Source organism: Cryptomeria japonica, chromosome 6, assembly GCF_030272615.1.
Source record: "Cryptomeria japonica chromosome 6, Sugi_1.0, whole genome shotgun sequence".
NCBI lineage: Eukaryota > Viridiplantae > Streptophyta > Pinopsida > Cupressales > Cupressaceae > Cryptomeria > Cryptomeria japonica.
The window spans coordinates 10,724,537-10,739,359 of NC_081410.1; the positions used below are offsets into that span (position 1 = coordinate 10,724,537).

A 14,823-nucleotide genomic window follows, 5' to 3' on the forward strand; every position below is an offset into this window, starting at 1 on the left:
TTTCTGAAGCATATTATATTCCTCAATACCACAGCTTAAATTTTCTATGGAGTTTTTATATTTGAAACAGAAAGTAATGATAATGAGACACCATTACTCCTTATATAGTGACATCCACCATGAGCAAAGGATGGTAGGTTTTGAACCTGTTGTTGATTTTTATCGATCATATCCAGAACATGTTCTGACCAACAACCAAATGTGAAATTAGACATATAGACAGCAACCATATGCTCATAAGTACAATATTAGTCTTTGAAACTATAGTTATTTCCAGATTAAATATGGTTCTTGTTTAGGATGTTGAAAAGTTTTGTGGTATTCTTTGAAGTTTTTCGGTTCTTATCTTCAATTTTTTTGTTGTACTGAGAGAAGTGTTGATGCGGGAAATGTCGCACGCTTATCTCTCTGTCAACACAGAATAGAGTACCGAGATAATCCCATTCTCTCTAGCGTAAGGAAGTTTCAACCTCAAGGTTTATACTGTCAGGTCTTGACTACGGGATAACTCAATAGTGATGTGTTTGCAAGTAACGTTAAAGGGACTTACAGATACAACAAGCTGGCCTGCATCTGACGATGCCTTGGTCTTCAAACTGGGGAAAATAAAAGCAAAAGGGATAGGGTTCAGAAGTGTTAAGGACAATGACAATAACAGTTGGTGTTGCAGATAGACAGATTTCACATAAACTAACCCCTACTTAACCAGAGTGCAGCCCGAGACAAACACCTACGGTTGGACTAAGTGTTGACTTGGTGGTTAGCACCTCCTTTGGGGTTTGCGACATGGCGTAACAACCTCCTATGGATCTGGGTAAGTATTTGGCATTTGTAGTGGGCGTTGATAGCTCGATGTTTTGGCACAACGACAAACATACCTACAATTTGTATCGAAGCCTTGGGTCATGGGTCGGGTTTGAATCTCGGGAAGTCTCCTTCATTCCGTCGGTGTGGAACCCTCAGTCGATTCTAAGGGGGAGATTGTTGACTTGGTGGTCAGCACCTCCTTCGGGCTTCGCGACATGGCTTAACCGCCTCCCATGAATCTGGGTAAGTCTGGCGTTTGTAGTGGGCGTTGATAGGTCGAGCTTTTGGTGCAACAACAAACATACCTACACTAAGAACATCATTGGGTTCAGACTAATCATACACGGAGACCTACAATCAGCAAGCCCCCAATGGAATGAACATGAAATCAAATTAGATACCGTCACACTTCACTTTTAAAATCATTGAACACTAACTAACTAATTTGATGAGAAGAAACCATGCAAACAGAAGAGAACAAAATGACAAACACCATACTTCAATGTTTATTGATTTGTTTCAACTGCAATTACAACAATTTTTGTCCAGCAGCTCTATTCCATTCTACTACTACTCTTAATCTACTAACTGTCTAACTGTTCTAACTCCTAAATTCTAACTTCTAAAAGAAATCTAACCCTTATAAATTTCTAACCCTTTACAAAAGAGAGGCACTGACCTTTTATAGGTTTTACAGTTTTGAGTCAAAGGCCAGGATTTAACCCATCCAATGGCTGAGATCTGTCTTCTAGAAGCTTGATAACTTTAGTCCATGCCTAGTAATTCTCATAACTTCCCAACTGCCCCTTTCAACCACTCCTTTAGCTACCGGCAACTGTTTGACATCAATTTTGCAAATCAAGTAGTTGGGAAACAATTGACTAGTGTCCCTTTTGTTTTAAATGCATTAATGGGGACCCACAGGTAGTTATTTTACAATAAGGCAATTCTATTTTACAAACTGTTTTTCCATTGTGCATTTATGAGTCTACATATTTGGGGTAGTATCCTATGTGTTTTGTCCATTATTTTTCAGCATCATCAGCCTGCAATCTTGTGCTCTGGACTTCAACTTGTTATCTTGTCGGTGGTTGTATCTCTCTTCTCATTCTCCACGATGGGCCTCCTTCGAGTATCTTCCATCCTGCGTGAACACATAGGTTGTGAATTAATTATTATCTTGCCTAACAAGTCAAAGGTTTTGAAAATGCCGAAGTTTTAGTAGACCAGAATACCGAACTTTAAAGATGAAAACACCAATCTTTGTTTTAGGCTGAATGAATTTTGAAATATTCCTTGGGGTTCATAAGGTGGGAATAACTTACGATTTCGCCATTTTTATCCAAACACACCCAAAACTCTTTATTTCTTTCTCTCTCTATTTGCCTTAAGTGCTCAATTTTCGGTATATTTTTTTTTTGTCGATATTGACAAGGCAAAGAGGACTCGTGATTTCATTATATCCTTTGCGTCTTGCTTTGAACTTTGGCCTATTTGGTGTTTTGCTTGGAACTGGAGGGCGATGTAAAAAAAAAGGCTTTTTAAAAAAAAACTTCAAATTTTCACTTTGGCATTTGGTCTTTACTTTACTTCGACGTTGCGAAGGGCAATATGCAAACGACTTTTCATTTTCAGATCTTTGACTTTTGCACTAAGCACTTGCCTACTTCAGTGTTTTGGTTGGCATATTTATTGGTTTGATGAAGATGATTATTTTTTATTTTGACCTGGTTTTAAGCACTTTGTCGCTTGCCAAACTTGGTTCGATATTTTCTTTGGTATATGTAGGGGCGATATGAAAAGCGCTTGGGTTTTAAAACATACAGACTCATTTAATTTGCCCCTACTTTCATTACCTCATTAGCATCTTAAAAAGTTTCGGGCCTCTTGAAGGTGAACGTGAAGGCACTTTAGTTATTTGGAACCTACGAACTTGTGTTTTTTTTTAATTCACCTTAGTTGGAAATTTCAGGCTTTCATTGACCTTTTTGAAGGGCGAAAATAAAAATAAAAATGAAAATGCTCTCCCCTTTTAAAACACATGAACTCTAGCTATTCGACCCCCTTTGACTTGGCCAAATAGCTTTTCGGTATTTTTATCGGCCCCTTTTTAGCACGATACTTGGATTGATTGGAAGGCGTTTTAACTTGAAATGGCTTGAACTTGTTCCTCCTTTTGCCCTAAGCATTTGATTTTCAGCATATTTTGCGGAGATAGAAGGCGCGAAGACAAAAGCGATGGCGATTTCTAAGACTATCCCGTTGAACTTCATTTTGTTCCATTTATTTTGGTCATTACTTTGCTTCGAATCCCGCAGGATTTTTATCGGCATTGACAGGCACAAGAATGAGTGTGGTGAATGGAAAATAGGTTCGTTCAAAGTTTGTTGGCCAAATTTGTTTGACTCGCTTTTCTTGGGATTTTTCTTAGGTTTTCTAATTAGCATGATTACAAGAAACGACTTCACCTTGAACTTTATTTTATAGATTTTGCTTGGCTCGTGGAAAAAAAAAAGGATTTCAATGCCCTTGTTAAGGCGTAAAATCCATTCTTAATAGAATATTAAAATAATGTTATTTTAGTATTAATGCTCAATAGTGTATATTCTATTATAGTTAGATCGTCTTCGATCTTCTCAGTAGTTTCTTATTAGAAACTTGCTATTCTTGTAAATATCCTTGTATTATTTATGAGCGTCTTGCTCATTCTGTTAATACATCAATTCTTTGAAATCCGTATGCTTTTGCATTTGTTTTATGGTATTAGAGCTATAGGAGAAATTTTTTCAAAGTTTTTTTAATCCTAACTTCCAATTAGTGGAAATTTTCAAAATTATTTCTGTTTTTTTTAAAAAAAATAAAATAAAAAATCCATCAAAGTTTTTTTTCTGTTGCCTAGCTCCTGTGACCTACCTCGGGGTTGTACAGTCGCGTTTTTCTTTCGCGACCTGTGTTCGCGCGACCTGCAGGGTCGTCGTGACCGGTGTTTCCTTTGTCTGCAACCTCCCGTGCGTCTGCAATCTCCGATGTCGCGACCTGCAATCTCCGATGCGTCTGCAACCTCCGGCGTCGCGACTTGCAACCTCCGGCGTCGTGCGTCTGCAACCTTCGGCGTCGTGTGTCTGCAACCTCCGGCGTCGCGCGTCTGCAAACTTCGGAGTCGCCACCTCCAAGCGTCGCGACCTACAACCCTCTGCAATGCGTGACCTGCACCTTCGGCGATGCCATTTTTTCTGAAGCAAATCATGGATTCCACGACCCTCTGCAATTTTCGATTAAGGTGTTAACCTTCCAGTTTTTTATCGAAAATCAATTTTTCTTGCAGATTCTTGGTGGGTTTTTCGAACACCAATCTGGGTAGTTGTCCGTTTTTTCTGGGTGCCTCGATTTTTGAGCCCACGGATCCAGATTTTGACAGCAGATTCCTTTTGGGTTTTTCGCACAAATTTGTGGGTTGTCTTTGGATTTTTTTGGGTCAGCCGGGAATTGTTTTTTGGGAAACGTGCAAATGGCTTCTCTAACCAACCTGATGTTAGAAGGCAGTCAACGCTTTAATGGCAACAATTACAACATCTGGAAACAGTGTATGTTGACCATTTTTGAATATAGGCGTCTTGACTAGCTTGTTTTGGGAAAAGAGCTCAGTCCTGGTACACCTGATGCAGATCAAGATAAGTTTGATGAACGCAATCGAGAGGCAGTTATGCTTCTCAAACTCTCAGTTACTGATGATCAGTTACCGCAGATTCCTTCCGGCAAGACAGCTTCTGACATTTGGAAGCATCTGAAGGAATTGCATGAGACATCCGACAAGAGCCGAGCAATCTTTCTAAAGAATCAACTGTTCTCCCTTATGATGGATGAACGTATGTCCTTACAGGAACACTTCACAAGGATTAAGGACATTCGAGATCAGCTCGAAGCTATTGGTCGGACTATGGAGGAAGAAGACATGGTAGTAATCACTCTGAAAAGTCTTCCGAAATCGTATGAACACTTCATTGAGACCCTCAATATTACTTCCACTAATGTTGATCTGAAGTTTTCAGAATTGTGCACCAAACTTCTACAGCAGGATCGTTGGAAACAACAGTTTGGTAGTGGTACTACATCAGCCTCCTCGGAAAATGCCTTCACAGCCCAATTTTTCACAAGGATAAAGGCAAATTTCAGTCCTCTCAGTCTTCTCAGTAGAAAGGCTCTTCTCAGACACAGGATGGAGCTAAGAAGAAGAATGTGCAGTGCAATTACTGTCACAAGTACGGCCATATGAAGAAAGATTGCCGTCAGAGGCTCGCTTCTGAACAAAAGAAGCAGGGAGGGTCACACCAGAAGGCGCATGTTGCTGAACATTCCGAGCAGAAGGAGTCTACCTTTTATGCCTTTATGGCTAAGAGGTCTTCAGATCATGCCAGGTCTTCTGCTTGGTACATCGACTCTGGTGCATCACGTCACTTTTCTCATCGACGTGACTGGTTTACAGACTTCTCACCTTTCAGTGATTCCGTTGTATTTGGTGGAGGTGAGGAGTATACAGTTGTTGCCAAAGGCACTGTTCAGATACAGTCTGGTGGCAGGACTCTCTTTTTTCTGAATGTGTACTATGTTCCTAGAATGGAACTTAATCTGCTCTCTGTCAGCCAGATTATGAGGAATTCTCCTCAACTAGATGTGGTGTTCAGTGCTCACAAGTGTTCCATCATTGATCGGGAGACTCGTCTTATTGTTGCTGTTGGTCTAGAGGATCATGGCCTATATAGGCTTCTTGACATTGGTGATTCTCCTGAAGTGGCTCTGGCAGCTCGTGTTTCTCCTCTCAGCACTTTGTGGCATCAGAGATATGGACATCTCAACATTCAGTATCTCTCTCAGCTATCTCGGGAGGGACTTGTTTCAGGGTTACCTGATATTCAGACTCAGCATCTTGGAGTATGTGGCGCCTGTCAAGCTGGCAAACAGCATCGGACTTCATTTACACATGGAAAGTCTTGGCGCGCATCTAAGGTACTTCAATTACTTCATGCTGATATTTGTGGTCCTATGAATACATCTTCTGTTACTGGTTGCAAATACTTTTTGCTTATTGTAGATGATTTTAGTAGAAAGATGTGGGTGTACTTTCTTAAACATAAATCAGATGTATTTAGTATCTTTCAGAAGTTTAAGTCCTTTGTTGAAAAAGAGTCTGGACATAGTATCATTACTCTTAGGACAGATAACAGGGGGGAATTTTGTTCTTCTTCATTCTCCAACTTCTGTGATACCCATGGCATCAAACGCCAATTGACTACACCCTACACTCCTCAGCAAAACAGTGTTGTCGAGCGTTGCAATCGTACGGTTGTTGAGATGGCTCGCTCTATGTTACAACACAGGAGTGTTCCGCATAAGTATTGGGCTGAAGCAGTGTTTATTGCTGTCTACCTACTTAACCGTTCTCCTACTCAGGCTGTTAAGGGGAAGACTCCAGAAGAGGTTTGGTTTGGTCGGAAGCCTAAGATCAGCCACCTGAAGATTTTTGGCTCTGTTGCCTATGTTTGGATTCCAGATGCTAAGCGCTCCAAGTTGGATTCCAAAAGTCAGAAACTCATGATGACAGGATACAGTGATCACCATAAGGCCTACAGACTGATAGATATAGACACTGAACGTCTTATCTTCAGTCGTGATGTTGTATTTGATGAAGATAGAGGATTCTTTCAGCCCCCGTCTTCTGAGCAGAGTTTTGAGGATCAGCCTCACAGTGTTCTTATTCCATTAGGTTCGCCTGATGGGAGGGATGATGCAGAATCTATTTTCGATGATGCACTACCTGAGTTCCCTCCGGAGAATAATCCTCCTCTTGCTACTCCTGTTCCTGATCCTAAGTCTCTTCCAGCTCCTCCAGATGTTCGCACTTCTACTCTCCGGCCTAAATGGTGGGCCAAGACCATTGGTGATCTCAGGGATACTGAGCTCATTGAGGGTAGAACTTCCCGTAATAAGAGCAAACAACAGCATACAGTCAATTTTGCTCTCATGGCTAACATACACAGTGTTTTTGAGCCTCAGACATACTCAGAGGCTAAAGGTATACCTAAGTGGGAACAGGCTATGGAAGCTGAGTTCCAGAGTCTTCAGAAGAATCACACTTGGGCCCTTTCTGATCTTCCTTCAGGGAAGAAGCCCATTAGTTGCAAATGGGTGTACAAAGTAAAATACAAAGTTGATGGAACCCTAGACAAGTATAAGGCTCGTCTTGTTGCTCGTGGGTTCTCACAGAAAGAAGGCATTGACTACAAGGAGACTTTTGCTCCTACAGCCAAAATGAGTACCATACAGCTCGTTCTTGCCTTGGCAGCCCAGTTCAGTTGGAAAGTCCATCAGATGGACATCAAGAGTGCCTTTTTGAATGGTGACTTACAGGGAGAAGTCTACATGACGCAACCCCCAAGATTCAAGGTTGCTGGTCAAGAACAGAAGGTCTGTAGACTAGTCAAAGCACTCTATGGTCTGAAACAAGCTCCTCGGGCTTGGTACATGAAAATTGATAAGTACCTGACAGATCATGGTTTTCAGCGGAGTCCATCTGATGCAAACCTGTATATCAAGCATACTAGTAATGATATTCTGTTTGTGGTTGTCTATGTGGATGACTTAATCATTACTGGCAGTTCAGCACATTTGATCATTGGGATCAAACAGGGTTTGTGCCGCACCTTTGATATGACAAATTTGGGACTTCTACATTACTGCTTAGGAATTGAAGTCTGGCAGACTGAGAACAGTATCTTTCTCTCTCAGTCCAAGTATGCCAGAAGTCTTGTGGACAGGTTCAGAATGCAGGATTGCAAACTTGCCTCTACTCCTATGGAACCCGGGCTCAAACTTTCAGCTCAGTCATCTTCACCAGCTGTGGATGAATCTCTGTTCAGGCAAACTAGTGGGCAGCCTCATCTATCTTACTGCCACTAGACCTAACATCAGTTTTGTAGTGAGCTACATTTCACGCTTCATGACAGCTCCCAAGGCTGATCATTGGATAGCAGCGAAGCGTGTGCTGCGTTATGTGAGTGGCACTCCTAATTATGGACTTCTGTACACTCGGAGTTCTGATCCTATACTCCGTGGCTACACAGATTCTGACTGGGCAGGTTCGGTTGATGACCGTAAGTCTACAGCAGGGTATGTGTTTAGTTTGGGATCTGGTGCTGTCACATGGACTAGTAAGAAGCAGCAGGCAGTGGCTCTCTCCTCGACAGAAGCAGAGTATCGGGGAGCAGTTAAGGCATCTTGTGAGGCGGTTTGGCTTCGAAGAATGCTTGCGGATATGCATGTCTCCCAGGCAAGTCCTACTCCCTTGTTCTGTGATAATCAGGGAGTGCTCAAACTCGCCAAGAATCCAGTCTTTCATGAAAGAACCAAGCATGTGGAAACTCATTGTCACTATATTCGACAGCTGGTTGAAGACGGATCCATCCAGTTGCTGTATGTTCCTACCTCGGAGCAGCCAACAGACATCTTCACCAAGCCCCTTGGTCCTGATAAATTTGTAAAATTCAGGGGGTCTATAGGTGTAGTTAATAGATTGAGCATTAAGGGAGGGTAATAGAATATTAAAATAATGTTATTTTAGTATTAATGCTCAATAGTGTATTTTCTATTATAGTTAGATCGTCTTCGATCTTCTCAGCAGTTTCTTATTAGAAACTTGCCATTCTTGTAAATATCCTTGTATTATTTATGAGCGTCTTGCTCATTCTGTTAATACATCAATTCTTTGAAATCCATATGCTTTTGCATTTGTTTTAATTCTTGGCACTTTTTACTAGTGGGGAACAAAAGTTCGGCAGTTTGATCGAGGCTTTCTTCAGTTGGAGGGAGGCCACAAAAACTCGACTATGCCCACAAACATCTCTCTCTCTTATACGTGGGCAGGCTGGAGGTGGGGGTCCCTTGTCCAAGACGGGGTGGGGATCTGCAAAGCACAACAAGGAGGAGGAAAGTTAACCCTTTCCTAGCATTGATCAAATCGTAAAATTGTTTTTGAGATCTTATTCTTAAAATGGTATCTTTCTAGGGACTTTGAGAAAGCATAAACTCATTCAAGAGAGTGAATGCTACTTTTATTTTCATCATCAAGATTTAAAAAAATGACTTTGCCAAATGGATATCCTTTAAGGTTGCTAAAGTAGTGAAAAATTGGGGTAATAGGTAATTCCAATTCTCTACTCTTACATTTATTAGGGTTGGAGGTTTTTTAGAATCACCATTCAATCTCTCTAAGTACGTGACTAATAAATCGTTGTTATTGGAGTTGTGTAGAAAGCTAGAAATTGTACAAAAGGTCTTTTCAAAAAGAAAATTGAAAGGGATTTCTATCTCTATTTCTATTGGCAGGTACACTTGCTGTACACTTCATTTTGCAAAAGCTAAAGAAACAGAAATGACTTAAGTGCCCCTATGTGCATTTGAAGCAAGGGACTCATTTAACCCCAAGTTGTGGATAAGGGTTGTTAGGGATTTCCTACAAGCACAAACTAAGGCTGGAAGATATATGAGCTAATTGGGCAAATGAATATGAAGTCTAATGAAGTTATTCAGGCCTTGATGCTCTCAAATGAAGATCTACCGGATTGCAAAAATGCCATATGAAGTGATAGATGATGGCAAAGTTCTTGAGCTTGCCTATGATCAAAACAAGATTTAAAAAAAAAATCAATCCCCAAAATGGATTGGAAAACTAAAGCATTCGAGACTACAAATAATAGAATGAAGAAAGTAATTGAGAGGAGTCAAAGATAGCTAGAGGAAATGAAGAAAAATAAGCTTAATCTAAAAATGGGGTGATCTTCAAAGGGCAAGGCAAAGGAAGAAGAGAAGCAGCAAGAACAAGCACAAGAAGCACCTCAAAAAGCAATAAACATAGTGTAATACGATGAACTTGAAGAAGAAACATCTAATAGAGAAAGGAAGAAGAAGCCAAAAATTGATTTTTTGCATTCAAGGTTGACTCACAAAGAAGGTCCCTCGCAAGGCCCAATAATCTCTCTTGTCCCAAGTCATCCTCATGCCACACAAACTGGACTCAAGTAGGTAAGCCCATTTCTTCCTCTTTTGAAGAATCTCTTCCATCACCTTAGGGCTCTTTTGTCCCTCTTGCTCTATCACCACCACATTCTCCTCTTCCAATTCCTTCTCCTGCACATTCACCTCCCAAGTCTCTTCCACCAAGTTCTCCAACTAGAAACATTCTTCTACCAGTGGATTCCCGAAGACAACTCTTGTCCCCTCTCCAACCAGCTCACCTGCTTGTCTCCCAAGAAAACCCTTGCTGATTCTCCTGTTACTTCTCCTAAAAGGACACCTACTTCTCCCTAAAGTCCTCCTAAGGATCATACGAGCAATAGTAGAAGGGTAAGGCACAGCAAGGTGGGCCAACCTCTCAAGACACCTTAATGTGGTTTGCTCAAATCATTATGAAAAGGAGAGAGTAATCAAACCTGTAGTGGATGATCCTTCATAGTTGGCCTCCATGTTTATTTAGCCTATTCCTCCCAAGAAGGCTAAGGTAAGATCTACAACTACAACAATTGCTTAGGGAATGAGACAAGCTTAGATTATCATTCCTCTATCAAATAATCCAAAAGAAGAAATGCAACCCACTAATTACATGGTGACCACATTCTCCTTTGGCAATCAATCACTGGAAGGGGTAAAATAGGCTGCAAAGCCTTCCATTGATTTGATAATCCAAAAGATGGATATGGACAAGGCTACAAAGGACGAATTGAAAGATAAGCATCCTATATTGAGTATCTGGTGGGTCCCATCGCCTCTTCAATCACAACCCCAACTCAATTCGTTCAAATAACAAAAAGGAATATCCCTGTTGCAAGAGAGTTGGGTAATTTTGTTAGGGCTCCCAAAGCACTTTAGATTGTGAAGAAAAATAATAAAAGATCATTCAAGGGCAAATTCGTGAAGGAGAATGTGTGTGTGAAGATTAGAAGACATATCTTATGTACACCAGCAACCTTGTGTAAAGAAAAGAATTAATATAGTCAAGGCATATTTGCGAGGAAGATTATATATATATATATATATATATATATATAAAATCAAGGAAGATTTGTGAGAAAGAAATACATAATTATCATATATTGAAGGAGCAACATCTAAGAAGATGGAACTTTGTTTTGGAAGTTGGTGCTTCCTAAAGAAGAGATTGGTGTCTCTCGCTAAGCTGGTGCCTATTTGTGGTGGTTGGTGCCTCCAGTAGGTTGGTGCCTAAGAATTGTGGAGATTGGTGTCTCCAGTCAGTTGGTGCCGATGAAATTTGTAAGAAAGTTCTATATAATGAATGTTCTATATTATTGTTAGATCTTATGTGGATGATATTGTGCAATTGATATTATTGTGGTTAGTTTGAAAATGTAGAAGATTGTCTTCTACTGATTCACCATGGTGGCCATGTGATATAACAAGCTATCCATGATCCTTTCCATGGGAGCTGAACTCTTTAAACCCTCTTTGATGCATTTCCAGTTGAAAGTTGCAAGGAGTTAATCAAGGAAGAGTGAAATGAAAGTTTAAGGTCTGGAAGCAGTTTCATTTCGGAAAAAATGTATATGTAGCCATTATTCAATTGAAGAAGCTCACTGTTCTTATCTCAAATTTTCTCTAGTTTTTGAATATGATTTTCTGTGTTCTTATATTTTTAAGGAAAAACTATGTACAGATCGTGAAGACCCAGGAATGCTGAAATCTGAATTGGGAGTCCTAGTCATTCAAAATTTCAAAGAACTGAAACATAATAAAAAAAACATAGCCTCAGTCAGGGTTTTCAGAGTCCAGCTGGGAAAATGGACAGGCTCCATTGAAAGTAGGGATTTGATGATCCTTTAGATATTGAACAGACAACCACCAGTTTGCTAAATTTCAACTTATGCCAATCCATATTCTTATGGAGGCAATCATATTCCTTTCACAAAGAAAACCTTTTTGCGTCTTTACAACTGGAGGAGTAAATGACAAGGGGCCTAAAACTTAAATGGTTCTTTGTTTTATCCCACATTGCTACTTGGTTGAAAAATATTCAATGTGCTTTTGAGATTGATGGCATTGTTTAAGGCTTGAATAACATACTCGCTTTGATGGATTGGGTAATAGCAGATGCCATGAAATATACCCATGACTCTACAATGTGGATGGCTTTGTGCAGGCATCTCTTGAAACTTACCAGAAAGGGTGCAAATCCTCTAGACTTCAAATTTGTTGAGCACTATAAGGTATGGTTTAATTACAACTATAAAATTGTTATTGATCCAAACATTATTCGTTATCTTTTGAACATTTTTCATGTTGTTTCAATATGTCCTTGTGAAGCCAACTTGAAACTCTTCCAAATTCTTGTGGCGACAGACATCAGCATTCACCTTTGTATCTCATGGTCAAGAAAGTATATGGAATGTGGATGGAGAGCTCTTTCCTGCACACCAGCTTTCTGCACAAGTATTTCGAGGGCTGATTACCTTATTTGCTTCTGGTCCTGAAGTTTAATTTGCATTCACCAAATGAATATAAGTCTTGTTTATTTATGGTTTCACCTGCTGCTAGAATTTGAACCATATGCAGTCATTCTTTCAACTATACAATAAAATATCTATTGCAGAAGCAATACATAATCAGGAATATATTTTAAATGTGTAATTATAGTGATTAGTTTTTGCAGAAGCATCGGAAGTTTATGAAGAAAATTATTCTGACCCCAATTACTAGTCCCCACATTAATACTTCGTCATTTACTTTATCTGAAATAAAAGAAGCACACAAGAATCTGTGGTTCTTTTTGAGTTGTCGATAAATAAATTTCTGCCCACTAGCGAATAGTTTTGTTTTGTCTTCTACAGATATGTAGTGGGAAGAATGCCTACCCTATGTCAAAACAGTTGTCGTAAGGTAGATTCCATTTAAAAGTCAATTTAATATTTAACAGATGTAAGTCACTGTTTCTGCATATACGGGTGCAGTACTCCTGGAAACGGCATGGATATCGTATCCAGATGTATCCATCTATAACCGCATATGGGCTGCATCCAATATGTCTTGATTCGGCACCATACTCTATTGTGAGGTATCCAGTTTAGGGTTTATGAAAAAACATTTAAATTTGCAAAAAAATAGATCAAAAAAAAATTGTACACACACACTGAATTTGAATCACTTCAAATAAACATAATATAGTATAATTAATGTTGTCTACTAGCAATTGCACCTTGGTGTGCAATGGGTACGCTGAATAGGTGTGGAAGGTCTATAGGAAGAGATAGGGATAGAAAGGGGGAGAGTTAGAGTGGGGTAGAGCATGAGAGGGGGGAGGTAAGGAAATAGAGATAGAGAGGATGATAAAGATAGTGATAGAGATGGAGATGGAGATGGAGATGGAGGAGATAAATATATTGAGACGAAGAGAATGTTAGAGGGAGAGAATACTATAGATAAAGATAGATATAAGAATTGACATACAAAGAGGGAGAGAGGGAGAGATATAGGGGTATAATAGTTAAACAGATGGAGATGGAAGAGATAAATATATTTAGAGGAAGAGAATGTAAGAGGGAGAGAATAATCTAGATAAAGATAGATATAGGAAGTGATATATAGTAAGGACATTGAATAGATGGAATAGAGGTGAAGATAAAGATAGAGATGGAGATGGAAATGAAAAAAGAGAGGAGAGGGAGACAATGAAATAGGGAGATATAAAAAGATAAAAATAGATATGGGAGGTGATTTATACAAAAGAGGTAGAGAGGGGAAGATATAGAGGTAGAGAGGGAGTGATAGATATTTAGGAAGAGGAAGAGAAGTAGATAGAGATATATGGGAATATAACCTAGGAGAGATGTAGAGATAGAGAGATGGGGAAAGATGGAGAGGGAGGAGATAAAGGTGGTGAGAAAAAGTGAGAGAGAAGAGGGGGGGAAGGGGAAGAGAGGGGGAAAGAGGGTGAGAGCTATAGATGGTGATATAAAGTGATAGATATGAATAGAGATATATATAGAGAAATATAATGATGGGGATAGAGGTAGAGGAAGACTTGGATAAAAAGAAAGAAGATTGAGGGAGATCAAGGAAGAGAGAAATAAAAATATGATATAATGTAAGATAGATAGAGGGTGAGATGGAATGAATCATAGATGTAGAGATAATGAGATATAGATTGAAAGATGTGAGGAGAGGGGGCAAGCGTAAGAGAGAGAGAGAGGAGGTGATAGTAACAAGTAATAGAGACACAAGGAGAGAGAGATGGAGATGGAGATGGAGATGGAGATGGAGATAAGAAATAGATATAAAGATAGGGTGTGAGAAGCATGGAGTATGTGTGTGAGAGAATGAGATAGATGGAGATAAGTAGAGAGTGGATAGAGGAGAATTAGAGAGATGCAGAAAGAGGGAGTGATAGGGAGATAGGAAGAGATGGAAGGATATAAGGAGAGGGAGAGGGAGAGGGAGAGGGAGAGGGGGAGAAGGATATTTATAAAGAGGGAGACAATGAGAGAGGGGGAGATGGATAGATAGGATAAACATAGAAGAAGTGATATATAGAGAGAGGTATGGAGGGATATATAGAGAGAGTGTGGGTGGGGGTAGAGAAATAGAGAGGAAATAGAGAGGGGATAGTCGTGGAGTAGAGAAATATAAACTAAAATAATAAAATAAAATTAATCCAAAGTCTAAATATATCAAAATTTAAATATCAATAATAAATAATAAACAGATTAACTAAATAAAAAGTAAAACTATTTTTTTATTTATCAAATTGAAATGTTAATAAAATTATAACTAAATTTTTTAATTAATGTACTAGAAAACAATATTAGTTAAATAAAAGTTAAACTCAATATTAACAATTAGTTTTTGTGTTTATAAAATCTAGTGTACAAAAGTTAAAATATTAAACAAATTAAAATACAATTTTTAAAATAAAAATAAACTATATTAAAATTGTGCAGGCTTATAAAATTTACAAGT

At 39.2% G+C, this 14,823-nt stretch overlaps 1 protein-coding gene across 4 annotated transcripts in view; it reads left to right on the forward strand.

Moving 5' to 3' along the window:
- Window positions 1–12,641, forward strand: part of LOC131069604 (ceramide kinase) — a 70,182-nt gene extending 57,541 nt beyond the window's left edge. For all 4 annotated transcript variants that reach the window (XM_058005139.2, XM_058005143.2, XM_058005134.2 and 1 more), the window contains 2 exons: window positions 12,011–12,077; window positions 12,211–12,641. In XM_058005139.2, the coding sequence (XP_057861122.1) occupies window positions 12,011–12,077; window positions 12,211–12,348 (205 nt within the window). In that variant the 3' untranslated portion in view covers window positions 12,349–12,641. The remainder of the gene's footprint in view (window positions 1–12,010; window positions 12,078–12,210) is intronic.
- Window positions 12,642–14,823: the final 2,182 nt, after the last annotated feature.